This window comes from Oryza sativa, chromosome 2 (genome assembly GCF_034140825.1).
Source record: "Oryza sativa Japonica Group chromosome 2, ASM3414082v1".
NCBI lineage: Eukaryota > Viridiplantae > Streptophyta > Magnoliopsida > Poales > Poaceae > Oryza > Oryza sativa.
Genome location: NC_089036.1, coordinates 33,068,480 through 33,091,618, shown reverse-complemented (window position 1 = coordinate 33,091,618; position 23,139 = coordinate 33,068,480). Strand labels below are relative to the sequence as shown.

The 23,139-nt window shown below is 43.7% G+C and overlaps 1 protein-coding gene and 1 pseudogene across 4 annotated transcripts; one reads left to right on the top strand and one right to left on the bottom strand.

Moving 5' to 3' along the window:
* Nucleotides 1-3,088: 3,088 nt before the first annotated feature.
* On the bottom strand, nucleotides 3,089-11,894 carry LOC9267296 (putative transcription elongation factor SPT5 homolog 1; annotated as a pseudogene). Its single transcript, XR_010739496.1, has 21 exons — nucleotides 11,400-11,894; nucleotides 10,198-10,439; nucleotides 9,963-10,106; nucleotides 9,737-9,898; nucleotides 9,575-9,658; nucleotides 9,161-9,259; nucleotides 8,748-9,104; nucleotides 8,512-8,667; nucleotides 8,322-8,419; nucleotides 8,184-8,232; nucleotides 7,942-8,094; nucleotides 7,668-7,811; nucleotides 7,495-7,594; nucleotides 7,215-7,385; nucleotides 6,949-6,997; nucleotides 6,784-6,875; nucleotides 6,013-6,082; nucleotides 5,838-5,886; nucleotides 5,494-5,728; nucleotides 5,262-5,362; nucleotides 3,089-5,173 (listed from the first exon to the last, which is right to left on the bottom strand). The product of XR_010739496.1 is annotated as a putative transcription elongation factor SPT5 homolog 1 (transcript).
* Nucleotides 11,895-15,576: 3,682 nt separating this feature from the next.
* LOC4330875 (uncharacterized) lies at nucleotides 15,577-20,972 on the top strand. 3 transcript variants are annotated; one of them, XM_015771405.3, is made up of 10 exons: nucleotides 15,577-15,917; nucleotides 16,035-16,108; nucleotides 17,253-17,394; nucleotides 17,543-17,830; nucleotides 17,909-18,062; nucleotides 18,133-19,077; nucleotides 19,200-19,438; nucleotides 19,519-19,592; nucleotides 19,881-19,970; nucleotides 20,508-20,972. In XM_015771405.3, exons 1-10 carry the CDS (start codon nucleotides 15,897-15,899, stop codon nucleotides 20,614-20,616), a joined length of 2,136 nt encoding a protein of 711 aa, XP_015626891.1. In that variant the 5' UTR covers nucleotides 15,577-15,896; the 3' UTR covers nucleotides 20,617-20,972. The 3 variants fall into 3 exon arrangements, with proteins under 3 accessions (XP_015626891.1, XP_015626892.1, XP_015626893.1); XM_015771406.3 differs by having other exon boundaries at nucleotides 19,881-19,992; nucleotides 20,560-20,972; XM_015771407.1 differs by having other exon boundaries at nucleotides 19,881-19,992.
* The last annotated feature ends 2,167 nt before the right edge of the window (nucleotides 20,973-23,139 follow it).

The window sequence follows — 23,139 nt, the reverse complement described above, 5'->3', positions numbered from 1 at the left end:
AAACCAGCGAACGAGAAATGAACGAGATTACAGGGAAATTTCGGCGCCACCGACTAATGGTAACAAGTTTCAGAATGATTAGCCGGTCACGACCTGTTCTAATGACCCTGCATCTTGACTGAAGCCACCCCCATGTTTTTTGCCGCGAGAAATCATGAGCAGGTGACGAATGCTCATGCGCCATGTGTGCATGTACAGACGTGGAGACACCTCGGATTGAAGCCAGCCAGGTCAGGTCACTGTCACCTGTTCGCTCGTGAAAGCAACGGGCGGACGCCGTGATCCCGCGAAGGAAGCTGCGCCGAAGCTGCAGGTGCAGGTGCCCAAGGGCTAGGATGCAGACAAACAGCAGCCAATATCCATCGCACGAAATGTACGGGCACACACACCCGAACTGCCATACCGGCCGACAGCTATAAATAAGGTAATCAGAGTTCGTGCCCAGAACAGAAGCCATATTCGGAAAGAAAACACCTCGTCTCGCGGCGCTCACTCAGATTACTCACACATCCCACGGCGGCGTCGGCCGTCGTGGACTCGTGGTGCATTGATCCGTCCTAATCCCATGGCTCCGAACGACGCCGGCGGTGTCGCCAAGGAGGCGCCAGGACCAAGGACGGAACGCGCCCGCCGCAGGCCGCCGATGCAGCGGGTCTACGCGTTCCAGTTCATGCTGCTTGGAGCGACGGCCATCATTGGCGTGTACGCCGAGCCGGTGTCGTCATTGCCGCGCCTGTTCCTGGCGCTTGTGATTTGGCTCGTCGGGTACCTGGCGCTGTTCATGGGAATCATGGCACGGGATTGACGTAGGACTGTAAAAAAAAAAAAAAAAAAGCTCAAGGCTCATGAGCTGCTCGAGCTTGACTCGTCCTAAGTTCGATTCGAGCTCGGCTCGAGCTCCTAACGAACCGAGCTAAAGCCTATTTTAAAGTTCGCGAGCTTTGTCGAGCCGAGCTTGAGCTTCTAGATTTTTTTTATTGTTATTTAATAAATTTGTAGATCAAATATGTTATTTATATACCTTGTATTGGCATCATATATTTATTTTATTCTTTTTCCTCTTCTACGATAGATCATAAATTAATTATTTTTAAAAAGATTATCCTTTAAAATATATATTGTTCTAATTAAAAATCAAGCTCAAGCTTAAATCGAGCTTGTTTGAAAGGTCGAACATTTTATAGACTCGGCTCGAGCTTGTATCGAGCTCAAGCCTAGACAGGCGAGCTCGCTCGAGCTTGCCTGTTGACAGCCGCCTTGACACACCAAGCTAGCGGCTGCTGCTGCTTTTCCAACCTGAACAATAGTATAGGATAGATATTGTCGGATTACACTGTAGGCGATCAAGATTATTGACCCGAAGGCACAGTCAATTCCGTGCAAGTCCCGCGGATTTAACTGTGGATATAACGAGTTCGAGTCCTTGATGAACTAGTCCCATCACGTCGAGCTGAGAAGTGCCCAGTGGTCAAACAGTTCTGTTCGTTTCTTTGGACTAAGTACTACTACTCCACCTAGAATTTGAAACGGAAGGAGTAAAGCATAAGAGGGCAGCTAGCCCACAAGATACCGTGGAAAAGTGATGTCACGGGATAATTAAAACACACGACAAAATAAAAAAATGGCGTCCCGTGTCCCTGTTGTCCACGTGAAGAGGCACGATACCTAGCTGGCTCTTCCTGATATCGCGCGCTTCCCTTGCCGGCGTCGTGTTGCCTTTGCACCTGGAGAAGCACACACCTCCTCGTCGGCGTCGTCGCCCCTAAGCAGCGGGAGCAGCAGACAACTCCCCCGCTAAATCCTCCTCTTTGCCCCCACCGACAGCAACAACAACAGAAGGAGAAGAGAAACGTTGAGGAGAGGAACTGAGGAAGGGAGAACAGAAGAGGAGGCAACGAACGTGTGGCCACCGGTCAGCCAGGCGGCGACGGCGTGCTCCCCCTTCCCCCACCTTTGACCGTGGTACCAGGTACAATAGGTATCAGGTGCCAGGTGGTACTTGATAACTATAGGTATCTAGTACCTGATACCATGCACATGGTACCCATGGATGGTACCTAGGTACTAGGCATCTGGTACCTGATACCATGCATATGGTACTGTTGACGAGAAAATCGAACACATCGGCTGAGAGATTTGCTTAGCTCCTGTGCAGGTCCAAATCTTGATTAGATGCGAGCGTGCCAGTCAGTTTGATCCTGCAACTGACAAGATATGCAAATAATAGATCAAAACAGTCAATCGGCTGACAAGCCGATGGAATAGTTCCAGCCGATAGCCGATAATAGCCGATGCCGATACTAGCCGATAGCGATAGGGTGTAAGCAATCGGCTATATGTCCAATGTAGATGATGATATAAAGGCAATCGGCTGTTGATAATAAAATATAACAATAATATAGTCCAGTATAAACCAATCGGCAGATAATGATATGATAAATAAGCATCGATCCGAAGGTTAAAGCACACATCAACTGGAGGTCCGATGTCATGAAATCCACAAGATTAGATTAAACAGTGAAACCTTTGTTGTCATCGGCTAAATCCAACTTATATGTATATGCAATCCTTATGAGCCGATGCAACGTCCAGATAACTCACCGGCTGAAACCCCGATGAAACCCTTAGTGGCAATCAAAAGCAGGCTAGAGATTATGGTTCTAAGCACGACTTAGTAGATCAAACTTAACTGATGTAACACTAAGTATGAAAAGAAACATAATATCTAGACAATCAAGCTGTTGACCGAGTTTTCAGGGTGGTAGATGTCTAAGCTAATCTAATCTAGCAACGCGATTTAGCCGATACCGGCAGAAACCCTAAAACGAGAAGCAGCCGATAGAGCTAAATTGATATGCTAAGACTAGATTAACAGAGACATATGATAAATAGGTAGGCAAATATATCATCCAAACCAGAGCAATCCAAGAGGTCGAATGTACTGATGCAGCCTTGAACGACGCCGACGTAGACGATACAATTGCCTGGACCGGCGGAACATTAGACTTATCCCTTCGCCGGAGATCGAAGACGATGTAGCCCCGCGCCGGGTGCCAAGTTCCGCCGGAACGTAAAACAAAAGTAGAAGTAAAAAGGGTGGCGATGCGCCGAATTGTATTGATCGTGAAGATAGATTACATAGACCCCAGGTGTACATATTTATACCCATGGGTTGATACAAGTCCTTGTCGGACAAGAAAGAAACTTTCCTAAAGATAAAAGGAAAAGATAAAGTCCTTATAGGACACTAAACACACTTTCCTAAAGATAAAAGGAAACTAACAAACTATTCCTAATTAATAGATAACTTGCCATGCCGCATTCTCTTTGAACTCGGTCTCTTTTGGATAAGCTTCCTTTAGTAGATCAATTTCCTTAACCGAATATAGCAAGAATCCGACAACTGACGACTTGACAACTCTCATCGGCTAATCTCAGGACTTCGAAGCCGATGCTGACTCTAAGCCGATGACTACTCTGGGCTTACCAAATTTCACTGTTAACAGATACCCATGGATGGTACCTAGGTACCATGCATGATACCCTCGAGGTATCAGGTACAATAGGTATCAGGTACCATGTGGTACCTGATAATTATAGGTATCTGGTACCTAATACCATGCACATGGTACCCATGGATACTGGATGGTACTTAGGTACCAGGCATGATACCCTTGAGGTACCATACCCCTAGTACTTGGTACCAAGCTTGATACCTAGGTATCAGTCCGTACCTGCACATAACACTGATGAGAGGAGGATAGCGTCGACATCGACGAAGAGCGCTTGACACTAAGTAATCTTGTACCAGGCCTGATACTTGTGGATACCAGGCCTAATACTGAGGTATCACGACGACTGATGCCTGATGGAGAAGGCTGTGGCGCAGACGCTGAAGGTGGTGAGGTCCGGCCGGAAGTCAACGGTGACCATCTCCAAGAACACGCGCTGCAGCAACTTCATCTTCAAGTTGATGGCAAAGAAGAGGAGGTAGAGGTTCTAGAGCAGGTTGTCGCCGGCGTTGCGGCAGCCGAGGCACCGGGACCGCCGGCTTCTTCTGCTTCTACAGTGGCAGCGGAGGATCCACCTGCGCTCACCGGCAAGGAGGCGGCAGGAGCAGCGGGCAAGGACGGCGGCACAAGTGGCTCATGAGAAGCAGGCGATGGAGACCTTGGCGAGGAGCGCGAGGGAGGAGGGCAGCAGCCCCGGCGCCGGCAGTGACGGGGAGCGTGCGCGCGGAGGCGGCGCCGCAGCGGGCGGAGGACGGCGTCGAGGAAGTGCGGCGAGATCACCCCCGACGCCCCCTGACCTCACCGACGCCGTGCCGTCGTCGTCCTCCTCGGCCGCCGAAGACGACGACGACGATCCCTTCCTTCTGGCTGGCTTCTTCTCAGCCTTCTCGGCCTTATCCAGAGAGAGAGAGTGAGTGAGTTTGTGGAGGGGAAGGGAAGGAGATAAGGCAGAGATCTTATCCAGTTTATCCCGTTGTGACAGGACACCGTGTAGTAGATTTTCTGAAAGCATAAATTAGTGTTGCATCTCTCGGTAATGACTTGGATACTTAGTATTATAAAATACAGCCTATTGTACTTTTGTTTGGTCGCTATTGAGTCTTGATGTCATCTTCTCAATTTATGTGAAATCTCTTTGCAAAAAGTTCTTCCGTTTCTTTCTAGAGTAATGACTGGTACAGCAATCTATGTATCGACGACCTGATGGCCAAGGGCAGACAACATCAATTGTCAACGATGCAGCTGGCATTCGCAACTTGTTCAGTATCATTTGTCATTTGAGACGAGAGCGTATCCTGGTATGAATATCCAGGGACAAATAGGACACCTTAAAATACATGTACACCTCTGACTACTCGCTACACTAAGATATGAACAAGAATTTGTCTGGCTTGTAGGATCGGCCTGCCTCAGGCTGCTAGCTTGCCCAAAATCGCCGTGTCTAGAATTTTCGTCTGATCCGTCGTCTCTAGACCATCCACCTTCACAATGCCATCAGATCCGTCGACTCCCAGCAATTTCCCCGTGAGTCCACGCCAAGACCCAGACATTATCTTTAGCTTGTCGTTCTTCTTAGGCTTGACAACCTCAAACTCGTTTGGAAAAGCAGTTATTTCATCCCCGCTGCCTGACGACCCAAGTGCGACGCGGCAAGATCCATCCTAGAGTTTAAATTCAAGGATGTGTCAGTGTAGGAAAGTGAAAGAAGAATTAGGGGGGTCATCTTGTAGATGTAAAAATAGTACGCACCGGGAGGACTTCCTTAACCACACCGCAGGTGGTATCATAACCTTCCCTGAGCACATTGACCAAAACATCTGGTAAAAGCCAGTTCCTACCGCCCTCCTCACCTGAAAGCAGTTTGGGAATTAGTACCCAAATAAGTGCATCCAGAGCTCTAGATAGTTTCGATCACCATCCAGATTGACTGTAGAATGCATTTTGCTGGAGAAGCAACGAATTCGAAGGATAAAAATATTACCTATGGCAGGAGACATTATATCCATTTCAATATAACCCAGAGTCATGGGCTGACCACCAGGTGTGCTCGGGAGATATGATGCAGGATTTGGGGTCATTGGTTGCCCACTAGGTGTTGGAGTTGCATATGAGCTTGGATTTTTTCCGGAGGCATCACCGAAACTAACTCCAGGTGTAACAGCCCATCCTGACCCAGGGGTGGGGGCTTCGTGTGGCTGGGGAACTGGAGTTCCTGGCTGCAAAAGTGAAATGTAGAGGCTCAAAAACTTACCATTGATTGCCAACCCAAAGCTAATCTACAGAAAATAAAGAGCAGTCAAGAAATAGCATAAGTGCATGACGAACTTGGTAAGTTGGGCTGCTTTCCCAAGTGACAGCATCTTCCCAGCCATTCCTGTAATAATTGAATTAGTCAACAACAAATCTATATAAAATAAACTTATACTAGAATTAGCTCGCTTGCACAACATAATTCATTTTCATTATAAAACTAAATTGCACATAATGTCAGCATACAAACCTTGGTGGACTCATTGGTGCCCATGCTCGACTAGGCATAGGAGTTCGCATTCCATTAGGAACTGGTGTTGCTGTAAAAGACGAACACCTTGTTAATATGTGTGTGTGCAAGAGAGAGAGAGAAAGTAAATACCATTTATAGCATGAACTGCATAATATTTTCGTTTGGCCAACGACACAACGCCAGTCAAATTTTACATCGTTCATCTGAATTACATCTATCACACCCATTTCGAAGTGCTTCCTGATAAGCATTCAGGAGAGGAAAGGCTCCCTCCAAAAAACAACACCAATCAAGATACAAAGAGGTGACTACTCATATAGTTTAAGTTGATTAAACAGTAGAGAAATGATAGCCATTGATTATGCTGCTAAACAGTACAGATGCACTAGCCTCCATATAAATCTTCCATCACCATCTGAGTACTCAAGTACTAAGTAGCAAAGTCTATCCGCATTAATTTTTTACATATTGAGTAGATGACATAAAGAAAACAAAACTACAAAGTAGTGCCATGGAATTAGTACTTCTCTCCACTTTACATTTATGACATTATAGATAAACCTCCCAGTCTCTTAGGACCCAAAATAGCTACATTGGGATCATAATACAACATTTTTGTTACTTCTTAGTAAACATATTCTGATATTTAGCAGTCAAAGTTGCTTCGGTTATGTCCAAAACTACATATTTGTAAACGGAAGGAACAAATAAGTGATCTTAGCTGTCTTAATTTTTATAATAACCATAATGCATGTAAGATGGACACACCTCCAGGGTCCCGCAATGGAGTCTGAAAAGGACGCAGTGGCGTTCTAGATGGGTGCACAGGTGTTTCGTTGCCCCATGAATTATGAGATTCACTGTCGATACAAGTAGTCATTAAATGAAATCAAACAGCTTTCCAAATATACGGACAAGGAGGAAGAAATTTACCCGAATGGAGTTGCAACAGTAGCTGTGTCAGCAATATCTTCTCTCTTAACTACATATTTGAAGCAAGATAGTTTTAAAAATCAGAAGAAATAGTGGGGATTTGGAAGGAATGCAGCTCAGGAATGAAAGTTGTAGTGTGTCCGCAGCGATTGCTGCATGAAGAGGTGTACTCGTTGATCTCCTTTTATTGGTTTTTGCTTCCCTTCTTAATACAAATGCGCGCAAAGTTCCCACCAAAAATAGAACAAATGACAACAAAGATTCACCTGCAACAACCTTCATAAGTGAATCAAGCTCCACGCGTACAAGTGCTCCCGTCATTTCTTTAACACGACCACGATATCCTTTGTAGGGGCCAGATTTAATCTTGATACATCTATTCACCAGGGTATCATGCCCTTTGCCACCATGATCTCTGCCTCCAAACCGTCTGCCATCTGCATTAGATAGGAAGGACAATTATGAATTGGTATTGCTATTGCATTTAGCAGAGCAATGCAGCCTAAATAAAAAAAAAACAAGGAGCTGTGCAGATAATATTCATACAATTAGTATGAGGTGCTTTAGGGGGGAGCCTTCCTGGAGATTGCAAAATCCTTGCTGAAGATCTAAAAGCACCAAATCGTGGATCAACTGTACCCATACCCTGTATCAGAGAAGCAAAATGGTTAGGAAAATCTTCCAAGACAACCAACAGAGGTAAATAGCTTCAAACATACATTTCCGCGGCGGCTACCAGTTGATCCCCCAACAAGGAGGCATGATTGTGCGCTTGCACAGATAAAGCCTGAATGTTCAAGGTGGTGACGATCATAAATAAAAAGTACTCCTCTGTGTATATGTTCCACAGACCCTTGCTTTCCCTGTTGTGACAAAGTGTATTAGACATATAGTATAATGGGATAATGTAATAAACATATATTCTGACAGAAAAAAAACTAAAACAGAATATAATATGAAAAGCTAAAAACAAATAAAATAAACTGTACACACTTTACAAGCTCCTTCAATGACCCTAACGACATCCTTTGTTGACACGATATTACTGGACCGATCTTTTGCAGATGTTCGCCGATAAATCTTGCTTTTTATTTCTCTGAGTTTCACAAGAACTAGTTCAGGTTTGTCAGGCTCTCCCTTGAGAATCTAAATGCATTTTGGGGGTTAGTACACAAAAAATATGGGAACAAAAGATCATTAGGCATACGTGAAATGTTCTATACAAATTTTCTTGCCTGAAGTGCTTCTTTTTCCACCTTTATAATAACACCAAAAGATAAGTTTCTGAAAATTGAATGGGAGGAACATTGTTATTACATAGCCGTTCAATGTTGTAAGCAACAACAATGGCTCATTAGAAATTCTGAGCTTACCCAAGAAGTACAAGATCATGCAATTCATAATCACCAATTCTGGTAAGCCCAGTGGTTACCTCAGAACTCTCCACAACATGATCAGCGAACACACGGATCTGTAATCATATAAACACATCAGAAAGTCAAAAGCATAATGGAAGTTTATCCAAATAGTTTCTTATACTTATGTCCACGAAAATTCCCTCACATGCTCTTTAGTTGTGTCCGACAAAATGATCAAAACATGGCCTTCAACTTTAACTACCAAGCCCGTTGCACCTTCTTGAACACCAGACACCACTTTTACATGGTCTCCAGGATTGAAACATTTGCAGAGATCCCCCTCATTGAAGACAAGTGTGTTCTGCAGGTACACAAAGAGATGTATAAATTCGTAATGGCTACATTGAAAATGACATGAAAATTCCTTTTGCAAGTAATTACCAGAAGACCAGGTAATTTTGATCGGATATGAACAGTGGCATCCTCTGCTTTCTCAACATAGCCCTCTAAGTTCTTAAGATCACCTTTAATAACAATAACAGAATCACCTTTCATGAAGTGCCCTTTTTTCCTATTTGTAAATAGGGTGGACAAGCTGGCCGCATCCTCATTTATGTCATTATCAGGTTCCCTGAATTTCTCCAGTTCATCAAATGATGGCTGAATATTGTGTGCGCTTATTGACTTTATTGAAAACGTTTTGTGCAAGAAACCATCTTTGAATTTTAAACCATCAACCATTTCATAGTATTCCCCAGAGTCTCTATTCCTCCTCCGGTCAACACGAATGTTCATCTCCTTATTTACAATCGAGTTAGCAGATTGCAGCAATACAAATATATATGAATACATACTGATTACAAACGGAGGAAAAAGCACCTTGCCTCATTGGCGCTAAATAACTTTGGTGGTGGAACAAATGATTTCTTCTCCTTCACAACCTTAAGTCCATCCTGAAAATGGGAAATACTGATCATGCTAGCCCATCGGCACTGGCAAAGGATAATAGCATGCAGATGACCACGGACTACGTACAGATTTTTAATTTTCAATTTACTCAAATGGTCACTTGTTCCACTATAAATTAATACATCTGGCATTCAGTGAATCACATCAGATAGGAAATCCTAACATCATACCAAATGATGGCAGCAACAACCTAAAAAGGTAATGTATTAACAGCAGATGCATCACCACAAATATAACAGGGCATGTTAGGCTGAAAGGTGAACATAAAACGTGGCAATTTATACCAAGTAACAACTTACAAATTTGTTTGCCAAGGCTTGTAAATCTATTCTTGGAATGAGTTTCACAGTAACCTTTTGATGCACATCATCAACGTCAACAACCTGATGGAGGTCATAAAATCAAATAGTAGCAGAAAATGTTAGCATGAAGAAACTGTACTGCCGTGGTGATGGCCATACCTTGGCAAGATCCCCTTTATATGCACCAAGCTTCATTCGGACCCATGTGTTAATTGAAATATCAGTAGACTTGCTCTGAACAGAGAGTACATCAGCCACCTCTCTTATAGGCACCAGAGTTACTTTTCTTGAAGCGAAGATATTGCGCACACCTTTGCAAGCCTGTAATAAATTTTAGTTCCCATCACATAGCAGGAATATTACAATGTCAGGTCAAGCACCGTACCTCTTTGACATGGGCTTCTTTATATGCTTCCACATAAATGTAATTCTTCAGGTGATCTAATGCAAGAACAGATTTAATCTGGAGATCTGGCGTATCAATGGACTTCTGCATCAAACAAATGGCTGTCTCCCGTTCATGCCCAATCTGAAAATCATAATTGGATATCAGTGAGCATCAAATTATACAGAAAACAAATTGTGGAGCAGAACATTATTCGATAGAACCTGCAACATACCGCACATTTCACCATCCAAAGCTTTGGATCCTTCACCGATGGCAGAAGAGCTTGCTGTTCAACCTCAGTCACACCATCGTCATCATCCACAAAATGTGATGACGGAATTATATACCTGTCGTGTATTAGCTTCACAAGTGCATCCACGTCCTCCTCTTCATCCAGCATAGAAGATGGATGCCGTCTAGAGCTTCTTCCCACATCTTGGTCAGGGTCGTCAGCTCGAGTATCATCAATAAAGCCTACCAAAACATGAAGGACCATAGCTGACAGCATTAAAACACTTGAACTTGCTTTTGGATATTATATAATTCAACACAAGATATATTTTGACAATGTGAATCTGATAATACCAAAAGGAAGGTAACACATGTTAGTAGTCAGCACAAGTAAACAGCTTAGTTAGTTTATGAATTAATTGGAGCATCTTCCCTGTGCCGCATTCGAAACAAAGAGTAGGAGCATCTTCCAATTAGGTTTCACATTTGAAACGAAGATTTTTTAACAGATCTATCACAATAACATAGAACAGCCATCAGGCCATCAGCGTATTCAGACAACTTTGAACATTGATAATAGGTAGTAGCAGCAAATTCAGTCCATCATATTGGCATGTCGCAGAGTCCTGCCATTCAAGGCAACGTGGCTTTAAATAGAGATGATTGAATGAACTACGCCCACTCGCCCAGTTAACTTCTTGGTTGGTGAAGGCCTAATTGGTGTCGAGTTAGTTTGACGGAACTACTTTTGTCCTAGCAAATCTGCCCAATTTATGACAAAAATCCCGGAATGAATATAAACTTTTGCCTCCAACTGAAGTTTTCACATATCGCTAAACAGAAATCTCGATTCTTATTGCCATTAGATGAGACTAAACCACCACAAACAACCATAGAACTGCAACAACATGGAATCAATACGAAATTGACCACCAAATTTAATGAATCTACACCTGGACCATTTCGAACAGAGTTGATTATCCAGGGTAACCGGGAAGGAACTAGCATTGAAATTGTTGGTTCGCTCAACTTAGCGCTTAATTAACAAACACAAATTCTACGTCCAATGACTCAGCTAGCAGAAACCGAAACGAAATTGCTGATTTCGCTGTGCTTCGTAATTTCGGATTTGGGAAATCAATCTAACGATTCTATCACGGATTCACAGTTCAAACACCAGTGAGACCACCAGGAAGCACTCACCGTCCTCGAACTCGCCATCCTCCTCCTCCTCCTCTTCATCGTCGACCTGAGCCATATCGTCGATCAGGATGGACGCCCTCTTCCTCTTGCGGGCACGGCCGCCGCCGCCACCCACGTAGTCCTCGTCGTCATCCTCCTCCTCCTCCTCATCCTCATCCTCACTGGCCGCGTCGTCGATGAAGCTCTCTACGCCGGACCACTTCCCGCCGCCGCCGCCCCCGCGTGACCGCTTTCCGCCCCTCTCCTCCACCTCCCCCTCCTCCTCCTCCTCTTCCTCCGAGTCGTACACCTCCTCTTCATCCTCCTCCTCGCGGCTGCCGCGCGACATTGCGGAGGCTAGGGTTCCGCACCCTACTCTCGCGAGTCGTGGCGGCGTGGGTGCGCGATGCCGCGGAGCAACCGCCGAGAGTCGAGCGCCTAGTCGCGCGTGGTCTCCCTGCGCGGACTCCGCGTGTGTGATGCTGTGCGAGAATGAGGGGGAAGCGTTTCGATCGATTGCTCGGAACTCGGAAGGGGAGGCGGGGGGTATTTATTGGGGCGGCGAGCAACCGCCTCGTAGCCGTAGGCTCGAGGAGGGCAGAGGTGCTGGCTGGGTTGGGCCGGGCCGAAGTCGGTGCGCAAAACGGGGGAGGAATAAGTCTATTATGACTCTCTTTATCTCTCTTCTTGATTGAATCGCCTCTCAACAGCAAAACTGAATATAATGTCTTCCCCATCTTGAAAAACCGATACAAATCAAACTCTTTCGATGATTTAGGAAGTGGTTCCTGTAGACGTGATATGTTAATTATAGTTGACTCGCTGAATCAGCTGGTTAAACCCACCTATCAGCCACTCTCCTCTCTTTATTTTCCTCTCTCCTCTCCTTTCCATCTATCTCCTGAGGTCGGCAGCACATATCCCGCCAAGGAGACCATAAGTAATCGATGTTACACGCCCCGTTGGTGGCGACGCAACTGCAGAGCCCTGGGGTCAACCAGCCACATCGGCAGAAATCGTTTTCCAAACCATTGAATAAGTCGATTTACACTAGTTTTAAAAATGAGGGAGATGTTATATGCAGTTTTAGGTTGAGGGAGGCTATTTAATCACGAGCAAGAGCTTAGAGAAGTCAAATAGACATATTCTGGGTGGACAGGATCGAGGGATTGGGCACGATCGCACGAGAACAGATGCGTAAAGAGTAAAGACCGCAACGGGCTAAAATTATTTTGGGCCTTCTCGGAAAGTAAAGAACGAAAAGATGTGATTGGGCTTCGAGCCTTGGCCCATGTGGCCTGCATGCTGCAACGCGATGGCGATTCCAAAGCAAACCCATCGTCTGGTCGTTGCCGATGTGGAGATGGAAGATGCTGTCGCAAGCGGCACGCCGGATATGCCTTTCGAACAAACAACGGAAGCAGGCGCACAGCTAGTCAGCTATCTGGTGCACAACACGTCAATACACCCGGTGAGCAATTTATATATATAGTTGTTATTATATGAACTACAATATGGTGAGTTGACAAAAAGACCCAATACATTAATTGGTTGATAGATAATTTTATCACGGCAACGTTGGTAGATCGATCATGACCACCCTAAGGTCCAATACGGAACGAAAATATGAAATATGTAGTTCAATTTACATACTACAACCAGACAAGTCAATGTATTAATGGGTTGATGAATTATAAGCATTAATATATCAATTATTGCCAAATTTCATAGAATGTTAAAGCTTGATTTCATTGTTGATTTTAGGGCCTTTTTGTTTACCCCTACAAGTATGATTTACCCTCTTAAATATTTTAAACCCCGAACTATTAAATCTGGATGAATCATGGCAACAAAAATATCAGCTCATTATGCCTACCTACCAGCCTATCTCGTTATTCTTTTTCTTCCATGACGCACCAACCCCTCCTTGGTGATGTCCTAGTTCTCGACGCCCCAACCTACTTTCCTAGGCAATGCCCTAGTTCTCAACGCTCCAGCCTCCCTCCTTGGTAGCGTGAAGCCATGGAGGGACCTTGATAATAGCATGTGAAGTTGTGGTGTGAGGACGGTTCAATGTTTTGCCCTCTAGATCTATACCACCCGCTCAAGTTTCACCTCATTGGGTCCCCGTACAATGATGGAGGGGATGTGTCTTATGGATGGGATGGTGAGGTTGGCATTGAAGCACTTGATTCGGTGAATGAGAAGGTTGACATACTTGATGCATAGGTGAGCGGACACGATTTGATCTCCTTGAGCTTGAGCTGTCGGTGTCCTCCCATATGAGCTTGCCCGCCACCATCCTTCATGAGCTTACGAGTCATCCTCTCACTCGCCCTCCCCTCCTTTAAAATAGCACCAACGAACTTCCCTTTCATCCCCTCCTAGACAAGCATGTCCGCCACCGTCCTCCACTAATTTGCGCCACTATGCATCCTCTGTCACTCCCATCCCCATAAATGGTAGATGGGCTTCCCCTTCATTCCCTCCTAGCCAGCTCGGAACGTGGTCCTCCACAAGGTCGTGTTGTTCTTTGTTGCTCCCCTCCTTCAAACAACATTAGGAGGTTTTCCCTTTCTCCCTTTTGGCCCTCTCGTCGCTCGAATTACCTTTCTTTCATTGATCGAAAAAAGTAAGTGGAAAGACCAAGGTGGTGGCAGGAAACAGAAAGAGGACAACAGGGAAGGAGGTCGTAGACAGCGACGGCCCTATATTTGATCGAGCGAGTAAGAAAGATAGATAAGAGGGTAAGAAAACTAATAAAATGCGTGATTAGGTTGCCATGTAATGAAATCGATGTCATATGTTTGCAACGTAATATTAAAACTACCACTTTTTTTTACGCATGGGAAGGGGTACGGTTTTGGTTCGTGTTGATTTAATAGCTCGGGGATTGTCAAATTTCCGATACTCTAGTTTAAGGGGATAGATAATACTTTTATGATAATCGAGGAGATAAATCAAATCCTTTTCTTTTTATCATGGTCTGTTTTTTAGATTTGGTTCATACAAAATTATATTTTTCCCATAAGAGCAGGTACAATAGCTGGATATTAGCCAGCTATAAACATATTTTAATGAGATAAACGATGAGAGAGAAGAGCAGCGGGCTACAGATGTGTAGCCAGCTACAGCACGGACTCCAAGACACAATGTATATATGACATGTGGGACCATATATTAATAGTATAGAAAGCAACTATTATATGAATTGGCTATTAGATTGATTATAGATGAATTGGAGTTAATAGTGAACTATACTATTAAACTTGCTCTAAACTACTTCATCCGTTTCACAATGTAAGTGATTCTAACATTTTTCACATTCATAATAATGTTAATTAATTTAGATAGATATATATGTTTAAATTTATTAACATCAATATGAGAGAAATGCTAGAATAAGGGAGTACTTTTAATTAGACCGTTCATGTTTCCACGGTTAGTTCCTTGGATCTTGTCTGAACGGAGTAGCTCCAGCTTGTTTTCTCCAGGAGGCCACGATCATTGATTTATCTATGATCAATCTGGGCGTACAGGCCAATAATTTCACATGCAATAAACCCGTTACACGGTGCTCGAGGCGTCACGCGGACGCCGTTCCTCCTTTGCATGTGGCGCCTAGAACCTAGAGCCCTCCGTGCACCTGTCCGAACACGAAACACCACACGTCATCGCTGCAGTAAACGCCATCATTGCAGCACGGTCCACGTGTCACCATATCATCGGTCGCACACCATCGCCGCGTGACCGAACAGCCGCAGTTGATCCCCTGAGTGCCCCACTCTGGATTTCGATAATTACGTATATGGGTCACTCGCCTTACTCCACGTCGGATGCTGCAGATCTCACCGACATATGGGTCCAATCTTAGTGGGCCCCACACGTCACTTGCATACCAGTGGCGTCGGGTAGGCCGGCACGTAGTATTTGTCTCCCCTTTGCTTCGACGCGGGGAAACCAGAAATGCCCGAAGCGGATGACGCGGCACGCTGGCTTGTGGGAGCACACAATCTCCGGGCCCACCTGTCAGCCACCCCCCGGGTTTCGTGAAAGTCCGCGCCATCAACGTCACCCCCACGCCGACCGCACCCGCCTCCGGAGAACAAATCCGGGCACGCTGACAGGTGGGCCCTGCTCGTGCTCGGGCTCCACATGTCATCGGGATATAAATATCCGAACCGTCTCATCTCACCTCGGAAGCAAAGCCCCCGTACCGGCCGTTCGGATGGTTGGTTGGCTTGTGGCGCGGGGCCCCGCCGCGATCCGGTCGCCGCCTCCACCACCACGCCGCGTCACCGGCGGCGGAGCGGCGGAGAGCTAGCCGCGCCTCTCGCCGGAGCAGCGCGAGGCAGGGTGGGGGGGGGGGGAGGCTCGTGGTGGTGGTATTTGAGGAGGAGCCATTGGTGATTGAGCGCCGCGTGGTGGTGGAGAGGGGGAGGTAGGCGGCGTATTTACCCCACCGGGGGTGGCCATTAACTCTGGCCACCTTGGCATGCGGATAGGCATCACCATGGGATGCCTCTGACCTCTGCGCAGGTATTCGACGAGATACCTCTGCAAATTTTTGCTTGCGCCTTTGCCTGGATTTTGTGGTGGCCTCTGATCTCCCGTTTGATGTGGAATTTTTTGCGTGTTTTCGCGTATGTGGTTCAGGGAGGTGGTGGAGTCGGCGTGATGGAGAGCGGCGGGAAGCGGCATTTCTTCCCCCTTACGAGCTTGCAAATCGGGTAAGTCTCCTTCTGTGTGCGGGGGCTCTGTTTTGATCTCGCGGTGGAAACGTTCTTTTCATTGCTTTTGGTGGAATGTTCCAGTCTCGTATAATTTGGGTGCTAATTTGTGTGGTCCACAATGCAATGTAGTCCCGTTGTGATATAAGTGAAAAAAACGAGAAGTTACGAGAAAGTTAACTGGATAACTTCGATGAACACGGTTGAAGTTAGTTACGCTTGTTTCCCAAAGGGCAGTGGAAATTGATCAAAACTACAACAGTCGTTTATTCGTTTGTGTTACTTGGTGGAGGAAGTTCCAGCATACTGTTTATGAGAAAAAGACAGGAAAGCTCACTTGTGGGAGTGGGTAGCTGAATTGTCTTGTATTGCTTCATTCTAGTAGCATTTATTTTGTTACAGAATACTGTATATCTTGATGAGAGATATGACTAAAGTTAGTAGGAGTAGAAAGGAAAGCTGTTCTTGGAAATCTTTCCAATTTAAGGTAGTAGATGTTTCCAGTGTAAAGGCACAGGATCGATACTATACTGGAACGGTTCAATAATTCAGGGTTTGTCATTTCTCCCTACATATTCATGCAGAGATGATAAAACAAACTTACTATACCATCACGTTGTTGTTTGCAAAACAATCTAGGTTTTATTCCTAGGTTTAGTTGCCTATCGTAGGTTGATAATTTTGTGTTTTGTGCACATTCATCATACCTTATCGACTGGAAATCTGGAATTGTGGCTTTACTTTACTTCTAGGTTCAGTAGGCTGCAATACATGACTCCGTCCGTACACTGGAGGAAAGAAAATGTTAAATACTGTGTTCCTGATTAATTTTATTTTGATCTGCTATTGTCCACCTGGATCATATGATATCAAACAGTGAACAATGTGGCGGTTATTTTATCCTTTTTCTGTACATCCATTGGACTGCATTTGTTGTGCAAAGTCGTATGACCTTAAGTTGTATTGCAATTATCTTAATTTCTGAGGTGGGCAATTGTGTTAAGAATTCTTGCAAACTGCAAGTTTTGTTTTACTCCTCACAGTTTTGCTTGCATTTACTAACCTCATGATCTTAAAGTGCAATGTAAATTTGGATTTTCATCTATATTACAGTTAGTTAGTCTGATATAATTATTATATGCAGGGATTTACAATCATATCTTGCTGAACTTACTATATTTTTGTGCCCTCATACGAAGAAGTTTCTCATATTGCTTGATAACCGGCCATGGCTGCAAGACCAGGACACAAAACCTGCTCACCTGTGGCAATTGATGGTCACAAAGGTATGCTTTACTGTTTTACGAGCCACTTGTAAGCACACAAACGAGTACTTATGAATATTTGTTCATTGCTTACACTTTCATGTATTGCCCTTGTTACATCGATTCTGGCTCGTCTTACTTGTTGACTTCTTGTCATTTTTTGCTCCAGTCAAGACTTTCACCTTTTGCAAACACTAGAACTAGGAGAAAGGGAGATGAAACTGGGAAGAAACTTGTATTCTCTAAAGATCCTAGACATGGTTCTCATTTGTGGAATCCATCATCCAGATGGTATACCTTAATTGATGATGCCATGCGGAATAAAAAGCTTCATGTGAATAGGCTGAAGGATTCTCGCCTGCTGAACAAGGAACTGCACCGAACCTTATATGGCTTTATAATTTTTGAGGTAGACTGGGCTGATGTGCGCGGCATGAACTATTTCAATGAACTTCAGGTATTGTTTTAGACTGAACATGATATTCATAGCTATTAATGGATGGTACATGCTTATTTTGTTTTTATGTTGTTGTAGACTGATACTTCTATGGCAGTGGAAGCTAAAACAATGAAGAGATGGGAATTTGAGAGTGTCAACCAAGCTTCATCATTAATCACTTCATGGTTTTCTGGAAATTACTCTGAATGCCAGCTCCTACAGGATTATTTGAACAGCATCTCTCCTAAAGGTAAAGGCATGAATGTGCTCTCCATTCTTCTCTGCTGCATGTGCAGACCACTTATATGCTTGCTGTACAGGAAATGTGTTTTATGACGCTCAGAATTATTTCTCAACACCTGAAGGGGACAGTGAGAATGTACAGAGTGATGATGACGATTCTGGACCTAGTCAATGCATGAGAGAGTCGTCAAGTTTTACAAGCTCCTCATACACACCACCTCCTTGCTCTGGACCTTACAAGAGAAGAAAGATAATAAGATCTGATGCTGGAAATAATATGTCTGAAGAATCATATTCTGAAGTTGTGACCTCACCAACACATTCATCATCTCCATCTTCCTCGTGCTGCAGTGATGATGATTGTGGCAAGACTCTGCTCGAGCCTAGCACATATAAGGATGTGTTGATCTTATTCCGGTTCGATGACCACGATCTCCCTTTCAGACTAAAAGAAGTAATACTTTCTGATGTGAGGCTGTTAACATTGCTAGAGTATGGCCTTCCTTCATGGGTCATTTTTCTCCAGTCATATCCAGTGTTCTGCAAGACATATCGCCCATGGATGTGTCCTCTTGCCAGGGCATTGTATGTCTTGATGTCAATAGTTACTGTTCTCATAGGATTTTATGACCTCTACAAGAATGTCCCCATGTTGAAGGCAACTGCATCAAGATTGTTTGGCCCTTTCTTTGACTGGATAGAGACGTGGGAAATGATTTCACGACTGAAGTATCTTGGAACCATGCTTTTTCTACATAACTTCCAGCAGGCTTTTACATGGTCTCTTAAGATTGTAACTGCTACTAAATCTGCTCTAAGTGTTTTGACAAAGCCAATCATGGGACCAATTTTGGAGGTTCTTGAATTTACCCTGCCGCTATGGAACCTTTGTGCTGAAACAGTAGGACATCTGAGCTCAGTTATCATGTTGGCGATGGAGACTTCATGCAGTGTAGTTATCAGTACAATGCAGATGATTATATGGCCTTTTTGGCTGGTCTTCAGTGTTGTGCTTAATGTTGGTATGTTTTCTGCAACCTCTGAGACGATATGTCTGCTACTCTGCTCTTCAATTTGTATTGACCTCACTATGATAAACTTTTTGTGTTGATTCTGATATCTTTCTCTTTTGTATTAACTTCAGCAAATTCAGTCCTGTACCCTTTCGTTTGGCTTCTTGGAGAAATTCTAGCTGCACCTTTCCGGCTTGTTGTTGCGATAGCAAGTTTTGTGGCAGACTCTTTTGTGGACATTGTTGGAGTTCTGAGGGAGACCTGGTCTACATTGAGTTCCTTATATCAAGTTGGTTCTGCATCCGGATCGACCGGACTTGCATCTGAAACTACCATCTGGGGGTCACTATGGAAAGATCTTCTGTACCAGGTAACAAAAATATGTTGATGCGGCCAGTAATTATATTAGGAAATAGGATATATGGAACTTACTTTGACTTTCTTTTTCAGATTTTCCGTGCGATTCGAAGCATTCTGTATGGTTTTGTTGCCTTCTTTTCAACATGCAACAGGCATCGGCTTAGGTAACCTTCCTTCTCATCCGTATGTGGTAGTATTTTCAAGGTCACATGAACATTAAATATGAAATCAGGTATATACAGAAAACATCTCGTATTGACTGTCGAATTAGAATTTTACCTGATTAATGCCTCATCTAACATGTCATTCTGTTGTGAACTTCACTGGTACTCTGGTAGTGATTTAGTAACATGGTCGAGTGGTTCAAAATAAATAACAGGATTATATAGTGTTTCAAAGTTTACATTATCACTTCATGTGTGCTGTGTGTTAACTACTACTTCATGCTGCAGCATTTACAACCACATTCAAGTATTTCTCCGACGCCTATCTCGTGTTTTAACTGGTGCACAGCATACCACCTCTTGTGAAGGCACACGGAGGTATTCTAGTCAAAATCATCCTGTAAGTCCTTACTTTTTTAAAAAAGTTACAGTCTATCATGATTTTTTTTCATGAAGTTTAGGGGTAAAAATGACCCTTGGAATTGAAATCACTAGTTCATATAACAGTCTGTTATGACAATCTGAGTTATGCTTCATTGCTGTTTGTGCCTATGCTTTTCCCACTAAAAAAGTGCAAAGTAGTCTTTACAATCTTGGTTGTTTTTCCTAGATGTTAAGCTATGTTGAACTACGAAATGTCTACAGAATCAAGTATGAAACTATGATTGCATTTTAACCCACAAGTGGTGATAACTGTGAATATGGCTGCTTTTCTTTTCACTGCACGAACTGCTGTAACTTGGATTATCAAAATCATGCTTATATCATCTTTTGCATTCCACATATATTCTACAGAGAGTCCAACATGAAGTAACAGTTCAAAACTAACTTTTCTATATTATAGTTTCAACTAACTTGTCTATATTATAGTTTCAACTCCTTACATAAACATGTCTGGTGTATGTACTTCTGTAGCAAAGGAAAACTCACACGAGATAACAGTGGGCCTGGCAACTTGACTTGCCAGGTAACAACCTCATTCAGGGAGCCTATGCGCGGGATAAATAGAGATAGCCAGTCGTGAGCTGAAAAAAGTGTGAACAGGAAACATTTACTAACACAGAAGCATACCCGGTCGACTGGACAGACCTTCAAAACAACTTGCTTGGAATTGGAAGAGTCATGTACAGGTTTATACCGAATGTTTCATCACATAGCTTTAATCATGTATCCTATCTGTACCAGCGGGCAAGTAGTGAAACAAAACGCCGCAATTGTACATACGCAGAATCTGTTGTTTGTTCATTCTAATGGCTTGTATAGCAGCCTAGTAGGTTTGTGCATATCCTCCCGAAATGTTCCTCTGAACAACAATTTTGTAATTACATCCGAGTATTAGCTAAATAGCTAAGCATCAATTTCCATAACACGGTTGTCCAATCTTTTGTCTTAACTGTGTGTGGTACTCAGTTTCACATTTTAAAAACATCGTTGATAATCGGTTTCCCATCCAGCATCACAAAGGAATCGAAAGTCAATACTAATGGGCCTCTACACAGTAAATTCAGCATATATACGTTTGGTGGGTCCTCATATGTGTTTGTTGGGTCCTCCAGTTTTATCATTCCAAACTTAGATCAATCCTCATCAGTTGGAAGGGAGAGAATAATCTGATGTAGCAAGACGTTTTAAAACCGAATTCTTCAGCCAGGGTCACCTTTTTATATTCACCTCTCTTTCATCAGATCTCATCTATTCTTCGCCGTTGTCATTTCCTGCTGCTGCACATGGAGGTGGTGTAGCATACTAGTAGCATGCAATTCACCCTGCCGCGTCACCAACGGCACGTGGGGTTGGTGAACCGGTCCATGTGTGCAATAGTGCAAGATCCAGGCTTGATTCCCCATCCTAGCCGAACGGTGAAATGGAGCAAAAAAAGAAGATAAGGAAAACAAATTGCAGAACCAGTGTCACCACTGGGGGTGTGTTTAGTTTACTCCAAAATTAGAAATTTAGTTGAAATTGAAACGATGTGACGTAAAAGTTAAAAGTTTATGTATGTAGGAAAGTTTTGATGTGATGGAAAAGTTAGAAGTTTGAAGAAATAGTTTGGAACTAAACTTGGCCTGAGACGGATAATACTAAGGCCGAGTTTAGTTCCAAATTTTTTCTTCTAAATTCCAACTTTTCCATTACATTAAAACTTTTCTATATACACAAACTTCTAACTTTTCCATTACATCATTCTAATTTTAACCAAACTTTCAGTTTTAACGTGAAATAAACGTTACTGCCATTTGTGGCCGTGAAATTGTTCTGAACTCTGAAGGTGGGCACTGAATCAGCAGCAGTATCAATAGTATCATATCGGATGTATTTGATGTCCTCTTCCGTCTGAATCTATTGACTCTTTTGAAGCGCCGTGATCTAAAGTAGGCAGCTCAGAGATTACTCCCTCCGTCTAAAAAAAGACAAACACTGGGTTTCCGTGTCTAAATTTAACTGTTCGTCTTATATGAAATTTTTTATAGTTCGTATTTTTATTGTTGTTAGATGATAAAACATGATTAATATTTTATGCGTAACTTATCTTTTTAATTTTTTTCATAATTTTTTTAAATAAGATGGACGGTCAAATGTTGAGCATGAAAACCAGGGTTTGTCTTTTTTTTTTAGGGCGGAGGGAGTATGTGATATGAATGGTCCATGAGTGAGCTATAGCTCACTGGCTCACTGCAATCAGTGTGAAAATAAACGTTTGGTTCACATGAGCGCACTCTGTGGTTTCCCAGTCTTGGCCTTTGGCTGTTGTCGCCGCACTACTGTCTACTGCTGCCCGAGCTGCAGGTGCAGTACAAATCCAAGCCCCAATCATGAACCGGTTCATGGTGGTCCAGGGATGACGTCCAGTGACGTAGGGTAGCCAAGCATGTTCATCATTCTGCCCTTCCCGGCCTAATCTTTCGTGCGATGAGTGAATTCCCCAGCCACACCGACAGAAATGCCTCTGGGACTCGGATGCATGATGCTCCAAGATCCACATGGCTGACACTGATCATAGCGTGGGAGTTCATCAGATCACCATGCTACTCTCGTCTGCAGCAATGGCCACTCAGTGGTTCTCAAGAGGCAGAGAGAAAAATATTAATGCTAATGATAAAAACCTTCGTGCAATGATGCAGGATCCCATGCATGCGCAGGAGCGATAATTCTCTATCTGAACCAGATTAATCAGCCTGCTTTGAATGCAAGCTTCTGCCGGTCTGGAATCTACTACTGCTATTATAGGAGAGAAGATTGCAGTGCCACCCTTGCCACATGGTCGAAGCGAGAACGAAGCTGCTAGTAGGGAACATGAACACAACTAACCTGAAAATTCTTGACAAAAAATAAAAAAACTAACCTGAAAATGGTACTAGTGCAGATCCAAAGGCCTACTACTGCCTCTCCTCTCCTTTGCATTATCGCGATGGCACGATCTCTTATGTCAGGTATCGGAAGCAGAAAAATCCTGTGTCTTTCTGGGTGTGTTCAGTTGACGTTAAAATTGAAAGTTTGATTGAAATTGAAACAATGTGATGAAAAAGTTGAAAGTTTATGTGTGTAG

What these genes read in the sequence shown, in the direction of transcription:
- LOC4330875 (XM_015771405.3), top strand. Translation starts at nt 15,897, where the DNA reads ATGCCTCTGACCTCTGCGCAG. An exon ending in CTTACGAGCTTGCAAATCGG is followed by an intron (nt 16,109 to 17,252) that starts GTAAGTCTCCTT and finishes TATTATATGCAG; the next exon opens with GGATTTACAATCATATCTTG. An exon ending in ACTATTTCAATGAACTTCAG is followed by an intron (nt 17,831 to 17,908) that starts GTATTGTTTTAG and finishes ATGTTGTTGTAG; the next exon opens with ACTGATACTTCTATGGCAGT.